Source organism: Dromiciops gliroides, chromosome 3 (assembly GCF_019393635.1).
Source record: "Dromiciops gliroides isolate mDroGli1 chromosome 3, mDroGli1.pri, whole genome shotgun sequence".
NCBI classification, from domain to species: domain Eukaryota; kingdom Metazoa; phylum Chordata; class Mammalia; order Microbiotheria; family Microbiotheriidae; genus Dromiciops; species Dromiciops gliroides.
Genome location: NC_057863.1, coordinates 664,293,638 through 664,310,323, shown reverse-complemented (window position 1 = coordinate 664,310,323; position 16,686 = coordinate 664,293,638). Strand labels below are relative to the sequence as shown.

General features: G+C 45.3%; 1 protein-coding gene across 5 annotated transcripts; it reads right to left on the bottom strand.

Moving 5' to 3' along the window:
- Positions 1-393: 393 nt before the first annotated feature.
- LOC122751849 (zinc finger protein 883-like) lies at positions 394-16,173 on the bottom strand. Of its 5 annotated transcripts, XM_043999048.1 has the most exons (6): positions 15,995-16,173; positions 15,176-15,446; positions 13,998-14,107; positions 10,373-10,499; positions 7,755-7,850; positions 394-4,588 (listed from the first exon to the last, which is right to left on the bottom strand). In XM_043999048.1, exons 2-6 carry the CDS (start codon positions 15,264-15,266, stop codon positions 2,583-2,585), a joined length of 2,430 nt encoding a protein of 809 aa, XP_043854983.1. In that variant the 5' UTR covers positions 15,267-15,446; positions 15,995-16,173; the 3' UTR covers positions 394-2,582. The 5 variants fall into 5 exon arrangements, with proteins under 5 accessions (XP_043854983.1, XP_043854984.1, XP_043854985.1 ...); XM_043999049.1 differs by lacking the exon at positions 7,755-7,850; XM_043999050.1 differs by lacking the exons at positions 13,998-14,107; positions 15,176-15,446; positions 15,995-16,173 and adding an exon at positions 8,512-8,666 and having other exon boundaries at positions 10,373-10,495.
- Positions 16,174-16,686: the final 513 nt, after the last annotated feature.

The following is a 16,686-nucleotide window of genomic DNA, read 5'->3' as shown; positions in this document are numbered from 1 at the left end:
CACACACACACACACACACACACACACACACACACACACACACACACACACCTGTTTCCCTAGGTTGCTCATCTGTAAAATGAGCTGGAGAAGGAAACGGCAAAGCACTCTAATATCTCTGCCAGGAAAACCCCAAATGGGATCATGAATAAAACACAACTGAAATAACTTAAAAGCAGCTACTCTTTACTTGTCCCTTTTTTGAATCCTATAAAATATGTAACTTAGAAGACATTGGGTAGGTAGGGGGAGAGGTTGGCCACCCTTACTTTGACTCTCCCCTCTAACAGATGATACTTCTTGCTAAATTAACTCAGTTTAAGAATCTTCTGTTCATAGCTCAGTGTCTAAAGGAGAGGTGCAAGAAATGATCACCCAAGTCATTCATATTTGTACAGTAAAATTAAGAGTTTATTGGAAGAAAACAAAGGAAGAGGAAAGCTCCAATAATAGCCTCAGCTGTGTAGCCACCTTGGATGTTCATTTTCCTGACTCTTAGGTTCACAGTGGGTTTTATCAAATGCCAAAGCCTTAATGTCATTTAGGACAAAAATACAAAGCTGTGTAACCTATTGACCCTCTCCCCTTCCAGTAGAGGATTTTTTATTTAAAGGAAAAAGGTTGGAATTTTCTAGAACCAGTGGCCAATGACACTTCCAAATATGCCAATCCTCTCTTTCTGCCCTAAATGGAATTCCAATCTCTAGAAGGGAGGGGGGGAAATGGGAACCTAGAACATGTGGCATATACTTACCACATGGATGGTCATGATGTCAGCCCCAGCTGCTAGTCTATAAATGCCCAGAAAAGGCACGAGAGAACACCAATAGCTACCAACCCACATGCCTACTTTTTTATTCTTATAGAATTATAAGAATGATCTACATGCATATCAAAGATATTTGTAATTAAAATGTAACAAACAGGCTTTCACACACAAAACATTCTCTATACCAGACAACATTCTTAGTTACACAATTCATTGGCTGAATGGTACAGAGAATATAAGATCCCCCAGCCTATGCTCATTGATTACAAAACAACAAAAAACAAACAAACCCTTAACTGGGCAGAGCAAAACGCAGTCTCAAGGACTCTTCCCCCATGAAAAGGAGGCTGTCATGCATATATTAAGATAATCTAAGATTCTTTGACAAACACAGTCACAAAGATGACTGAGAAACAGCCCTCCAATCATTAAGGTTATAAGGCATCAACAAGGAGATGGCTACTTGCCGAAGGCTGAATGTTTGCCAGTCATTGTGGATGACTTGCACTAGCTATAAATGGAGGAGGGATTTCCTGTAGATGGAAGGAGAGTTCCACACAGAAGGGCTTTCTTTATATCCCCAACACTGGGGCACAGTGGCTGGTATGTTGGAAGTACTTACTAAGTGCGTGTTGGTTTGACTTTACTTGAGGGTACCATGTGACAAGAACTCCCATCTGTGGAAGATATTGTGTAATCTAATTGCATCACTCTCTGCCCCAGCCCCACCCCCTGAAAATCTGAACATTTCAGGGCCTTCTCGATAAGACCCATAATTATTAAAGAGCTTGGATTAACAATTGATACTAGAAAAAGAAAATGAATGAAAAATTTCTGCTGTCCAGACTATGACATACAGATGTATGTTGGATGGTTAGTCTACTGAATTACTCCATCAGAACACATTGCTGGAACAGAAATTTTAGATGATAATGATGTGAGCTCAAAATTAAATAGAGATCAGGGCAGATGCAATTGGGAACATTTGTATTGATACCAATGATCCCATGCAGTTTCCTAACTTGTGAACAAATATGACATATTGTTGCACAGACTGGAATACCATCATTGGCAAGGAAACAAAAGTATAGATAACCCAAAACAAATGGAAGGTGAGTCCCCGTAAGCTGTAATATATTTTCAGTGATGAGCTCTGCTCAATGAATGGTATGCAGGATATGACTGCAGAAACATATGGCCAAAAATTGGGGTAGACTCATGTGATGATTGTGCAAGATAACAGATGGACTCTCCACAGGACCTTATAAAACATAAGCAACCAGAGGAAGGCCTCCAACATACAAGGTAGATTCCCTGCATGGGATGGGCTCTATGGGATGATGAGAATGAAAATTACCAAAGAGGAGAGGGTATGGATGGGCAGCAATCCATACTGAAGGAAGAAATACCCATTTGCAAGACCATAGGTTCACTACAAACAGTAAAGGAAAAGTGAGAAAAGGAATCTGCTCATAGCCAGAGGGACATTCTGCTCTCAGGCTCTGTTGTTTGTTGAGGACTGAACCATAACTCACTTTCATTGCATTTATAGCTTTTCACTAATATAAACCCTCTGTTGGATAGAGCACCAGCCCTGGATTCAGGAAGACCTGAGTTCAAATCTGACCTCAGACCCTTGACACTTACTAGCTGTGTGACCCTGGGCAAGTCACTTAACCCCAACTGCCTCACCAAAAAAAAAAAAAGAAGAAGAAGAAAAGAAAAAACCCTCTGTTACTTGATAAGGTTTCCCTACATTCACAATGACTGATAAGCTTTTTTCAAAAACAAAAATCTACATTCCTTGATAATATCAGCTGCAACTAAAAGCCTGGTTACATTTATTATATTTTCCAGATTCTTTCCTATGTGTTTTCTGATGCTCAGCAAGAGACGTGCTTTGGTTGAAGGCTCTGTCACACTGATTACATTTGTAGGGTTTCTCACCAGTATGGATTCTTTGATGTCGTGTAAGGTTCATATTCTGACTAAAAGATTTTCCACACTCATTACAATGATATGGTTTCTCTCCAGTATGAGTTCTCTGATGTCGAGTAAGATTCATACTGTGAGTAAAGGCTTTCCCACATTCATTACACTTATAGGGTTTCTCTCCAGTATGAATTCTTTCATGTTGAGTAACTGATGAGCTGTTGCTGAAAGCCTTACCACATTCACTACAATTATAGGGTTTCTCTCCAGTATGAATCCTCTCATGCTGAGTAAGAGATGAGCCATTACTGAAAGCTTTGCCACATTCATTACATTTATATAATTTTTCTCCAGTGTGAATTCTTTGATGCCGTGTAAGGTTCATACTCTGGGTGAAGGCTTTTCCACATTCATTACACTTATAGGGTCTTTCTCCAGTATGAATTCTCTGATGTTTAGTAAGACTTCCCTGCTGACTGAAGGCTTGTCCGCATTCATGGCATATACAGAGTTTCTCTCCAGTATGAATTTTCTGATGACGAATAAGGCTTGTGCTCTGGCTGAAGGTTTTTTCACACACATTACATTTATACGGTTTCTCTCCCGTGTGAATTCTCTGGTGTTGAATAAGAGTTGTATACTGGCTAAAGGTTTTTCCACATTCATTACATTCATAAGGTTTCTCTCCAGTATGAATTCTATTATGTAGAATAAGTGTCGAGCTGTTGCTGAAGGCTTTACCACATTCACTGCATTTATAAATTTTCTCCCCAGTATGAAGTCTCTGATGTTGAGTAAGGTGTATATTTTGGCTGAAGGCTTTTCCACATTTTTTACACTTAAAGGGCTTCTCTCCAGTATGAATTCTTTGATGTTGGATAAGGCTTCCCTGTTGATTAAAGGCTTGTCCACAATCACTGCACCCATAGGGTTTCTCTCCAGTATGAATTCTCTGGTGTATACTACAGGACGAACTGTTGCTGAAGGTCTTACCACACTCATGGCATCTAAAGAGTTTTTCTCCAGTATGAACTCTCTGATGTCGGATCAAATTTGTGCACTGACTGAAGGCTTTTCCACATTCACTACATTTATATGGTTTTTCACCTGTATGAATTCTCTGATGTCTAATAAGGCTTGTGTACTGACTGAATGATTTCTCACATTCATGACATTTATAGGATTTCTCTCCGATTTGAATTCTCTGATGTAGTGGAAGGGGTGAGCTGTCACTCAAGGCTTTCTTACATATATTACAGTCACAGAGTTTCTCTCCAGTATGAATTCTCTGAGGCAGAGTAAGTGTTAAGTTATCACTGAAGGCTTTCCCACATTCATTATCTATGTGGCGGTGTTCAACAGTAGGGGTTTTCTGATGTTCTGTAAAGTCTCTCTGGTGGAAGGTTTTCCCAAGTTCATAACATGCATAGGGTTTCTCTCCATTAAATATTCTATGACACTGAACCAGGTCTGTGGGGTAACTTACGGTAATACTGTATTCATTGTATTGACTGGCTTTTTTCCCTGAGGTGATCTGACCAAGTTGAATTAGGTCAGAATGTTGTTCAAAACAAAGGTGATCTGAACTGGACTTAGGGAGACTCTTTCTGGTATGCTGTTGTGTCATAAGAATTGGTTCTGAACATAAATTTCTCTCAAAGTTATTATATTCTGGACCTCTTGGCTCATCAGTTTTCTTGTGGGCAACTGGTACTTGCCTGAAATTTCTCTTCTGGCTGCCCTGCTGCCTCTTAAACGTGTCACTACATTCCCAGGATTCCCCCAAATTAGAACCCGAGGGACCATGACAAGTTTCATGGAATAATTTTTCCATAGCAAAATAAGACTTTGAAACTGTTTCCTTGGTCTCAAACTTGGCCTCCCAATCTGAAAGAAATGAGAAAATGTATATGTTCCTTGTTTCACAGTAAGTCATTAATCAGTAAGAATTTATTAAGCACCTACTATGTACCAAACACTGCTAGGAAGTCAGAAAAAAGCAAAATATAATCTCAGCTCTCAATGAGCTCACAGTCTAATGGAGGAGACAGCACATACACAACTATGTATATACTAGATTTTTACAGGATAATTTGGAAATATATCATAGTGTGAAAGCAGTAGCAATTAGAGGTGAAGAAGGACATAGATATGGGAGCAGCTAGGTGGCACAGTGGATAAAGCACCGGCCCTGGATTCAGGAGGACCTGAGTTCAGATTCAGCCTCAGATACTTGACACTTACTGTGTGACCCTGGGCAAGTCACTTAACCCTCACGGCCCCACAAAAAAAAGAAGGACATAGACCATCTGAGGCAGGTCAAATTTTAGCAAAGTCTTGAAGACTTTCAGGAATAAAAAGAGGCAAAGGTGAAAAAGAAAAATATTCTAGGCAGAGAGGGCAGCAAATGAAGGAAAGGCATGAATTTGGGAGAGAGAACATCAAGTTCAGGGAATAACAAGTAGGCCAGATTGGATATAAAGGGTAAAGGTGAAATGAAAGTCAAGGATGACCTCAAGGTGATATTCCTGGGTGACTGGGAAGATGGCAGTGCCTTTGCCAATAAACAGGAAGGTGGGCAGGAGAAGAAGGGTTTGGGAGGAAAGAGAATGAGTCCTGTGTTTAGTTCCAGATATCCAAGAGGCTGTTAGTGATGGGAGACTGGAGCTCAGGAGAGAGGTTAGGAGAAATAGAAGAGAGCAGAGTCCCAAAAACCCAAAAAAGAGAAGGAGGAGAGAAAAACAATGTCAAAGGCTGCAAAAAGTACAAGAAGGATGAGCACTGAAAAAAAAAAGCCATTTGACTTGGCAATGAAGAAATCACTAATGACTCTGAGCTTGTTGAGACAGAGAGATAAAGGGCTGGTTAACACCACTGCATAGGGCAGAGATTGATGAGAACTGAAGCTAAGAAAAAGCCCTTGAATTTAGGTTTGTTGTTCTGTCATTTCAGTTGTGTCCTCTGTGACCCCATTTGGGTTTTTCTTGGCAAAGATCATGGAGTGATTTGTCATTTCCTTCTCCGGTGGATCTTGTGCATCCATTTTGTCAAGAGGTTAGAAAAACTTTTATCTTCAAAGGTGTTTTCTACTGTTAAGGGCTAAAATTCTAGCTAAACTGTCTAAAATATCCAATGAGTGATCGCCAATAAATTATAAGCTTTAGCAAGAGTTAGACTTTATTATTTAGCATTTATTAAGGAGAACAAGAATTTGGTAAAGAGAGAGAAAGGCCTAGATTCCTATCTATTAAAGGGAGAGCACATTTCTAGCTCCGCTCTCCACCAGAGTCCTCAGGAAAGAGAGCGAGACTGAGCGCCAGTCTCTTCCTTCCTCCTCCCACTAGCCCGCGTCACTTCCTGACGCCAAAGAAAAGACTCCTGGTCTTGCCCTCAAAGACCTTCGCTTCATGGATGGAACTCGTCTACAGTAGGTCTCCAGCACGTGGCGTCATTCCAATCGTTACATTACAGAGTAGTTGGGATGGAAACCAGACCGTGGCACTTAGGAGAATAGAATGGGAACCAAGGACATGGAAACACTGGACAGAGCTTCCCCCCTGGAGGATTCTAGCAAAGAAGGAAGAAGCTGAGAGTAATGTCAATGACAGAGGATTTCATGGGTTTGTTTTCATCACAGAGCCTACTAAGGATCCTGGCAGGTGGAAGAAAAGGGATGAAGATGTAAGAGATCAACGAGGCCAACAGGAAATGATCCTGGGAACAATGTACTTAAAGAGAGGGAGGTGGGAAATGTGGGAGTTGTTGCTGAGCACAAGGGGAGCTCTACAAATAAGGGAGCGCCCCATGATGGGGGAAAAACTAGGAAAGTTACTGAGGGAGGTGAAGAATCAGCTGGTCAGTCAATAAACATCTATTGAGCACCTACTGTGGGCCAGCACTGGGCTGAGTGCTGGGTTACAAAGAAAGGCAAAGGGGCAACTAGGTGGCGAAGTGGATAAAGCACTGGCCCTGGATTCAGGAGGACCTGAGTTCAAATCCAGCCTCAGACACTTGACACTCACTAGCTGTGTGACCCTGGGCAAGTCACTTAACCCTCACTGCCCCACAAAATAACAAAACCAAACAAACAAAAAACAAAGAAAGGCAAAGGCTAGATCAGATGGGGGACACCACATGTGAACAACGAGATCCAGACAAGCTGGAGACAGGATAAGTCAGAAATAACCAGAGGGAAGGAGCTGGAATCAGGAAACAATGTCACATCCTCAGACCTTCTCAACATACCCGGGGTCCTTTAAGCACAGGGCCCTCAGAAACAGTAGGCTCCTCAGAAATGCTACTGGTAGGGGCAGCTAGGTGGCACAGTGGATAAAGCACTGGCCCTGGATTCAGGAGGACTTGAGTTCAAATCTACCCTCAGACACTTGACACTTACTAGCTACGTGACCCTGGGCAAGTCACTTAACCCTCATTGCCCCACAAAACAAAACAAAAAAACAGCTAATGTATCCAGAAATGCTACTGGACTTAAGAAGAGGTCTCTTTTCAAGGGAAGATCCTTCCCCTCCTCCCCATCTCCCTTCCCATGCCCTGTCCCCTTCATCCCCTACACACATTGAGAAAGCAAGAAAAACAACACCCCTGTTACAAAAACCACTTATAGCTAAATAAAACAAATCCCATGGTGGGAATATTTTACACACACACACGTATTTCATATACATATGTGTGTACACACACATACATACTTATATATGAAACGCATACATATTTTATATACATATATATTTATGTGATTCTATGTAAATATATATTTATACATACTTAAATGTATAAATATTCTCAATGTGGGGATTTGTTTCACTTAATAATATGACTTTTATATGTATACATAACATATACAGAATACTATATTGACATATTCCCAATGTGAGAATATGTATACACACGTGTATGTGTCCACACATATATACATATACATACACACACACACATAATATATTCTATTCTAACTCTGCACTGTGTGTCTGAGGAGAGGTTTTAAGAGATGTCCCTTCCCACTCACCCACCTACCTGAAATTCATCCCCTCACCTGGAAAAATGCTTCTTGGCACTTCTCTCTCCATCATCCATGGCGTTTTGCTTTGCTCTAACTGGAAGATCACATTTGGTTTGGAAAGAGGGTGTCCTGCTCAGGAGAAGTAGGAAAATGCTGGGAACAGAGAGACTTCTCCCAAGAGAATTCTGCTCTCGGGAAAGAGGGTTTGGCAACAATTATACAAAGGGACTCTGGAGGACACGTGGGCAGACCAAGGATGGGCCCCAGAATTGATATGGGATCAGGACCAGAGCCTGGCAAGTGAGAACCTTTCCCTAAGGATTCTGCTCTAAGCTTCCCCCTCCCCTTCCTGTAAGGAATGCCATTCACCCTCATGGCATCAGTGGCCACCTCTCTTCACACCTCTACATGCTCTTTCCAGTGACCTCTCACCGTCCTAAGCTCCAAACCCACATCTTCAATTGTCTACAAGATCTCTACCCAACGTGCCACCATTTCAAGCGCATCATGTCCAGAGACAGCACTTAGCATACAGCAGGCACTTAATAAATGCTTATTGACTGATTAAAGATGGGCCCTCTGCCAGAGCTCTTTCTCTTTCTGATGTCATTATTTCCATCCATGGCTCTACGGTTCCCTTACATTTGAAACTTGGATGTGACTTTTGACTTTACCCTCTTCTACATCTCAACTACCCCTTGCTCTGTAGTCCCCAAGTACCATCTCTCCCGTCATTTCTTCTTCTCTATCTCCATAACCATCATCTTCAGAGGCCCTCATTTCAGCCCACCTTGACTAGTGTAATAAGGTCCTGCCGGGTTGTCCCGTCTATCATTTCTCATTCTTCCAGTCTTGACTTCGCACCAATTTCAGACTCATTTTCCTTCTGCACAGGATTGGACAGATAATTTCTCTACTTGAAATCTCTGGATGGCTCCATATGTGCTATTGAGTGTAATTAAGATTCCTCAGCCTGGCATTCAAGGCCCTCTAGATTTTGGTACCAACCTATCATACCTATCATTTCAAACTCCCTTCCACAGTCTCTGAACTTCAGACAATGCTCAGTACCTGCTCCCCTGGTCCAGGCTCTACAATTTGGTTCTGCCATGTCTTACTTACAGCATTACCTAAGCTTGAAATCACCAACCTCTTCCCTCCACCTCCAACCTGCCCAACATCTACTAATTTTTTTTTAGGGGGGCGGGGCACAGAAGGGCAATGGGGGTTAAGTGACTTGCCTAGGGTCATACAACCAGCAAGTGTCAAGTGTCTGAGGCCGGACTTGAACTTAGGTTCTCCTGAATCCAGAGCTGGTGCCTTATCCACTGAGCCACCTAGATGCCTCATCTACTAATTTTTGATGTTCAACTCAAATACTACCTGCTTTCAGAATCCTTCATCAATCATCTGATGGTAATAACCTTCAGTCCCTCAGACCACAGAAAGCACTCTGCACCTCTCCAACATGTGCTTATTGTGTAATATTTCACGAGCGGTTTCTGAATTCCAATCATAAAACATCTTCATCTTAGAAGAATAAAAATGACAAAAAATGACAGTTGCATCCCCCAACTATACTGGAATTCCAAAGGCAGAACACGTTTGCCTAAATGTGAGCTCTCCCCCTTTGTCTAGCATAGTATTTTTCACCCAGACGCTTGATAACATGAGGAACTTACTAGAAACTTCATCTTTAGGCACTTGCACTGAAATGATGGGGTAGTATGAATGATGTGGAAGAATAGAGGATGAGGAACACAAAGCCTCAGGAGTGACAAATTGTGGTAAGTTCTAGTAGTACAATGGCAAGACCCTTCATCTGGAAACAGTGGACAACACTGGCCTGTCTCTTACTCTTGAAGCATCACAAATATCTGGTCCTTGCTTGCCACCCCAAGGCTGGCTTCTGTGCTTTGGATACCTCATAGGAGGCAATAAAATCCTAAGGGCCTGATTATAAGTCAGAGAATGAAGTTGTCCTGGAGATGGCTAAAATAATTGTGGTACACGAATGCAATGGAAAATCGCTGTGCTGTAAGAAACAACAATCATGATGAATACAGAGAAGCATGAAAAGATTTCCACGAACTGATGCAGAGTCAAGAAAACAATCTACACAATGACTACAACAATGTAACTGGAGAGAAAGACCAAGACAAAGTAAACAAAACAAAATGGTGCAAAAAGATAACAAACTTGGCCCCAAAGAAGAAGCATGAAAAGACACCTCCTTCTTCCAAGCTTTTGAAGAGGTTGGAATCCATAGATTTGGGATACTGCATATAAAATCCTATTTTTTGAAGGTGTCAATCTATTTTGCCAAGTTTTTTCCTCTTTTTTTCTTTTTAAAAATTATTTTTGGGCAGCTAGGTGGCACAGTGGATAGAGCACTGGCCCTGGAGTCAGGAGAACCTGAGTTCAAATCCGGCCTCAGACACTTAACACTTACTAGCTGTGTGACCCTGGGCAAGTCACTTAACCCCAATTGCCTCACCAAAAAAAAATAATAATAATAAAAATTATTTTTTATAAAGGGATAGCTATCTGGATATGGGGAATGGAGAGGGATGCAGAAGGAAATCTAAATAATGTTTAAATAAAATATATTCATAAAAATCTGTTGTTTTTTTTTAAGAGGTTATCTTTACCCAAGGAGACCAGGTTTCTATAATTCTCCATCATCACATCTCTGTACATGGCCTTCTGACCAGGGTCCAGCAGCTCCCACTCCTCCCAGGTGAAGTCGATAGCCACATCCTTGAATGTCACCGATTCCTGAAATACCAGACAGATTCCTGCTCACACAGCCATGGAAGCAGAGAGAAAGCTGGGTAGTCGTTTCTAACAGTGTTCAGTATTTGGAATACCAATCACACTGCCAAGGTAAATCTTCAATTAAATATGACACAACTTTCCAGAACTACCTGATAATCATTCCCTAGGAATATACATTTAGAGCTGCAAGAGACCTCAAAGAACACCTAGTGAAATTGCCTCATTTTATAGGGAAGGAAACTGAGGCACTGGGAGGATGCGCAAATGATCCTTGGTCACAGTGGTTTATGAGATGGTAAATCCCAGTCACTGAATTTGATCTCAATCCAGGTCTTTTGTCTCTGGACTCAGTTGTCTTTTTACTTTGTCCCATCGCAAATATAGAAATTTGCTTATATTTTCTTAATGATAAACTTTTATCTTGGTTGCTTCAACTATGCTAGTAACAATACACCTCTCATGGGACTTTTATTGTGGACTTAGAAATTTCCTTTTGTTTCATATGATGTTCATTAAAAAAATTTTTTTTATTATTTTTTTGGTGAGGCAATTGGGGTTAAGTGACTTGCCCAGGGTCACACAGCTAGTAAGTGTTAAGTGTCTGAGGTTTGATTTAAATTCAGGTCCTCCTGAATCCAAGGCCAGTGCTCTATCCACTGCGCTACCTAGCTGCCCCTGTTTCATACAATGTTGCTGGACACTATAGGAATTCAGTTTTCTCTAAAGTTCCCCAAGATATTTTAACTAAGCATTTTACATTTTAAGAGTGAATTTTCTTCTGAAGAATATACTTCCACATCATATCCAACTTAATGTCCAGAATGAATTAGTTCTGGGTATTCTTTCCCTCTTGGCCATATTTCAATAGTTGTGAAAAAAATTAATAAAGTTTGACATTCACTTATGGGAAAAGTCCTAAAAAGAAGAGGACTAGAAAAATTGTTTTTTTTCTTTGAAAAACTTAGAACTCGGGGGGGGGGGGGGCGGCTAGGTGGTGCAGTGGATAGAGAACCGGCCCTGGAGTCAGGAGTACCTGAGTTCAAATCCGGCCTCGGACACTTAACACTTACTAGCTGTGTGACCCTGGGCAAGTCACTTAACCCCAATTGCCTCACTAAAAAAACAAAAACAAAAAAAAAAACAAAAGAAAAACTTAGAACTCGGGGGCAGCTAGATGGCACAGTGGATAAAGCACCGGCCCTGGATTCAGGAGGACCTCTGACACTTGACACTTACTAGTTGTGTGACCCTGGGCAAGTCACTTAAGTTCCATTGCCCCACCAAAAAACAAAACAAAAAACAAAAACTTAGAACTAAGGGACAGCAAGGTGGTGCAGTGGATAAAGCCCTGGCTCTGGATTCAGGAAGACCTGAGTTCAAATCCGGACTCAGACATTTGACACCTACTAGCTGTGTGACCCTGGGCAAGTCACTTAACTCTCATTGCTCCTCCCCCCAAAAAAGAAAAGAAAAACTTAGAGCTCTCTTTTGTTTATCTGTGACCTGCATTCTCCAGTGTATCCTCCCATCTCCCACCAAGAGAGCTTTCCTTAGAACAAATAATAAAGAAAACCAGGTCAGCCAAGCTAACCAATCTACCTGCCAAGCCCAAATGACATGACGTGTGTGTTCCATAGCCCAGTGTAGCAAGGAGGGGAGAGATGGGGTGCATTCTCCTAGGGCTTTTTCCAGGCCAACTTGTAATATTTACTTACACAGTGTTCAGTTTCCATTGCTTTTTTGCTCTGCCTACTTACATTGTTGGAGTCATTATATATAGTGAGACGACTCCTAACCATGGAAAGGAACATCTGCTTACAACTTATTGATAAAAGCAAACTAGAGGGATAATAACCATTACAAACGAAAGCAAATCAAGACTGTAACTCAACTACATGAACCTTGACATTCTCGGTATAAATGAAAGCAGAAGCCCAAGGGAAACTGCAGCTAAAGTAAAGGTGACTCACACCTTCTCACTGCACAGTTTTATCAGGTAGCCAAAAACAACAGGAAACAGCACTTCCTTCCACAGTGGCAGAGCTCATGGTAATAATAATAACAGTAACAATAATGACTAGCATTTATAAAACACTTTACGGGCTGCAAAGTGCTTTGCAAATATGACCTCATAACCATCCTGGGGCTGTCATTATCCTATTTTACAGATGAAGCAACTGAGGCAGACAGTGATAAAGCGACTTGCCCAGGTCCACAGCTAGTAAGTATCATTGGCACGATCTGACCCCAGGGCCTCCTGACCCAGAGCTCTACCCAGTGGCCCACCTGGCTGCCTCTTAAAGACCCCAGGAAGATAACTGAACTTCCCTGTAGTAGATGAAGAGAGATAGGGCAGCTCTGGGAAGAACTCCAAAGACCCTCTGACACACAGTGACTTCACTGCTATAGTGGCCATTGGGAAACCCGGTGAGAAACACTAGGAATGAATGAGGCCAAAGACTCACAGCCACTCCATGGCCTTGTGGATGCACTGCTGGGCCTGAAGCCATGAGATGTGGAAGCCTGGCTGGTCTCTTCACTCAGAAGCCTCAGTTTCCTGATATGTAAAAGGAAGGAGGTGGAACCAGCTCTAAACCTAAGAGATCACCATCTTCTGTATCAAGTAACTTCTTCAAGACAACACCTGGTAGTCAGAAGGAGTACCTAAATAGGATTGGTTTCCTTTTAAAGGCATCTGGGTGGAACAGTGGCCTGCAGTCAGGAAGATTTGAGTTCAAATTCAGCCTTGGGCACTTACTAGCTGTGTGACCCTGCACAGGTCACTGAACTTCTGGCCCCATTTTCCTCATCTGTAAAATGGGATCATAATAACACCTTCCGGGGCAGCTAGGTAGCACAGTGGATAGAGCACTGGCCCTGGAGTCAGGAGCACCTGAGTTCAAATTTGGCCTCAGACACTTAACACTTACTAGCTGTGTGACCCTGGGCAAGTCACTTAACCCTCACTGCCCTGCAAAAACAAACAAACAAAAACCCAATAATAACACCTTCCTCCCAGAGATGCTGTGAGGATAAAATGAAATAACAACTGTAAACTTTCAAGTACCACAGAGATGCTCGTCAGGAGCTATTATCATTAACCCTCTGTGTTTCGTTTTATGCACAGAGAAGAGCATTCTTTTTTTGTTTTGTTTTGTTTTGTTTTTTGTTTTTTCTGAGGGGCAATGGGGATTAAGTGACTTGCCCAGGGTCACACAGCTAGTAAGTGTCAAGTGTCTGAGACTGGATTTGAACTCAGGTCGTCCTGAATCCAGGGCCGCTGCTTTATCCACTGCGCCACCTAGCTGCCCCCTGGAGAAGAGCATTCTAAGAAAAGGTGCCCAGGCTTCACCAGATGGTCTGCCAAGGGGGTCTAAGACACAGATAGGTTCAGGCTCCTTGGCGGGGACTTGGTTGAGCAGGGTGCAGGAAGCAGGAGTGGTGCCCACGCTGTGAGAACGGAGATGGCCTTTCGGGAGAGACTCAAAGGCACCTCACCTGGGCCCTCCCAGTGGTCAGCAGTACTGCAGAAGCCATTGCTTCCTCCTGGGCCGCCTCCTCCTTCAGGGTCCTTTCAGGGGGAAGGGTAGGGTCCCGAGGAGGCCGAGCTGCGGGAGGAAGAGAGGTCGTGAGAGAGACAAAGACCGGCCTGTAGCTCCCAAACTCCCTGGGGTGGAAGCTGCTCTGACTCCCATGACTACAACACAAGGTGAAAACAGGCCTGAGGAACGTGCCCGCTGCCTTGTGGCACCAGGGAGAAGGACTAGGGCCTTAAACACCCGAGGGGGAAAAAAGTGTGTGTCCATATGCATAACCCATACAGCTATTGTTGTAGTAGTAAAGAAAACAGCCCAGGTGGACCCTTCATGGGCTTTAGTGGCCAGAGGAAATGGACTGGGCCAAGCAAAGGGACAAGAACCAATATGGCCAAAAGTATTTCTAGCAGCTTTTTGTGGTGGCCAAGAGTTGGAACCCGAGGGCAGGCCCATCGATGGAGGAACGACTGAGATGCCAGATAAGAAATGCTGAAGCCTGCCAAGACTGGCACGGCTGATGCACAGGGAGGATAGAAATAGCCATCTCGGAAGGATGATCCAACGGGAAGGACCGACACCTGATGAGCCGGATCCAGATCAAAACAGACCTTTTTAGTTTCTTCCTTTTTCTTGTTTTGTGTTTCTTTTTTTTTTCTGCAACACGGCCAATAAGGAAAATGTTTTGCAAGACTTTACATGTATGGGTATTGTTTGCCTTCTCAGTGAGTGGGGGAGAGGCAGGAAGGAGAGAATTTGGAATTCAAAATTTTTTTAAAAGGGTGTTTAAGAAAAAGAAATTTGACGGAAAAAAATGTAAGGATGAGATAAATGACAGAGCTCCAGGGTGCTCCCCTTTGTTGTTCAGGGAATTCAGGGCCTGGCTCACAGTCAGGGGACATCTGCCTTCTTAGGGATCCTCCCTCCATACCCCCACCTCCCATGTCCTCGTCCTCCCCCCTTCCCTGTCCCCCCCCCTCGGTCACCACCGATGCTGCTTCGGGGGTCACCGCAGCCGTCCCTCCGCCTGTGGCCCGTCCACTGTGACCCTTACAAACAGGGTCCCTTGGCATCCTGGCAGCTGCTTTTCCTCCTCCCGGCAGCCTTCGGGGCTTGCGTCCACAAGCTTTCGGCCGCACTCACCTCTCTTCCCAAACACTCGGGCCAAGGCCTCCAAAGGCACCCCGACCCCGACCGTGCCTGGGCCGGCCTGGCGCGAGTTCAGGAGGGGCATCTGTCCGCGGACCCCCGGGTCAAAGGGGTCTGACGGTCCTTCCCCGAGCCGGTGCCTGGGGTTCCACGGCCAAGGGCCCCGTGGGGTACCCAGCGGGAGATGGGGCCGAGTCAGCCCCAGGGCTCTGAGAGCCGCATGGGATTCAGAGTCAGCGTCGGGCCTGGGTTCAAATCCCGCCTCCTGTAAAACAAAGGAGCAGGAGTAAGTGACCTCAACGACCTGAGGACGCGGCCACTGACACGCTGCTGATCCGTGTCTGGGAGCCGGCAAACCACGGCCCCCTGACTGGCCTCAGACTCCTGGGTCCTGGGTTCGGATCCTGTCCCTCTGGCCCCTAGTCCTCCTCGGGAGGGTCCCGCCCCGCCCCTCCCCGCCCCGCCCCGCCCCTCCTTGGGAAGCTGTCAGTCTTCTTCCAGGGCTTGACCTCGCTGGGTGGGAGGCGGGGGCAGGGGGAGGCACCCGAGGGGCTGAGGAGGCTTGGGGGGGGACTGACGGGCGGGGCGGGGCTCCCCCAGGGGCAGGTCACCCGCGCCGGCCCCGCCCCCTCCCCTCCCCCACACTCAGGGGCAAACACGTGCACACGCAGAACCCCCTTCCCCCTCAGGCACGCAGGGTCCCCCACCCCCCAGCCCCTCATATTTGCCCCCAAGCCCTGGTCCCCACCCTTCCCTCCCAAGCCCACGCACAAGCACACACATTTGCACTGACACACTCCCACGCCCACTGACCTGGCAGGGTCCACGCGTGTCTGGGGGGTAAGGGGGGGGGTGGCAAGGGCGGGGGTGGGGGGAGGTGCGAGGAGGAGGGGCTCCCTAACCTCCCTGGGAGGGGCCGCGCCTGCGCACTGACTCCCTCCACTGGCCTCGGGGTTTGGGGGGTGCGGAGGGAGCCCAAGAACAAAGGGACGGAAAAAAAAAAAACCTGCCGAGTCCCTGGGGGCAGCTGCGCCTGCGCACCTCACACTTCTAGATTCCCGGCATGCCCTAGGGTTCTGCCGCAGCCAGAGGAGGAGGTGCTGCGGCCTGGGTGACGTCACTGCGCAGGCATTCTGGGAAATGGAGTCCTCACGGGGCAGCAGCCCTCTAAACCTCCAGGCCACGTGCGGGGGTGGCCGGAGCCCAAGCGCCACAGCGAGGGCCGAGGGGAGCTGGGCCCGAGGCCCCTTCTGCTTCCCAAGGCCCCCTGGCACCTCGGTCTCGTGGCCGTCCCGCCATGCCGGCGCTGTCCGGCCCCTAGCTCGGCCACCCGCTTTCCCTGGTCACTTCCCTGACCGGACCTGGGGTCGGGGGATCCTGTGATGGTGTTTGGGCCGCCCCGGCCTGGGAAGTGCAGTGAAAAGGAGATGCCACGCGTGGGTCTGACCCCATGGAGTCCGACACCGGACCAGGAAGAATTGGGGCAGCCACGTGGCCCCAAAGTC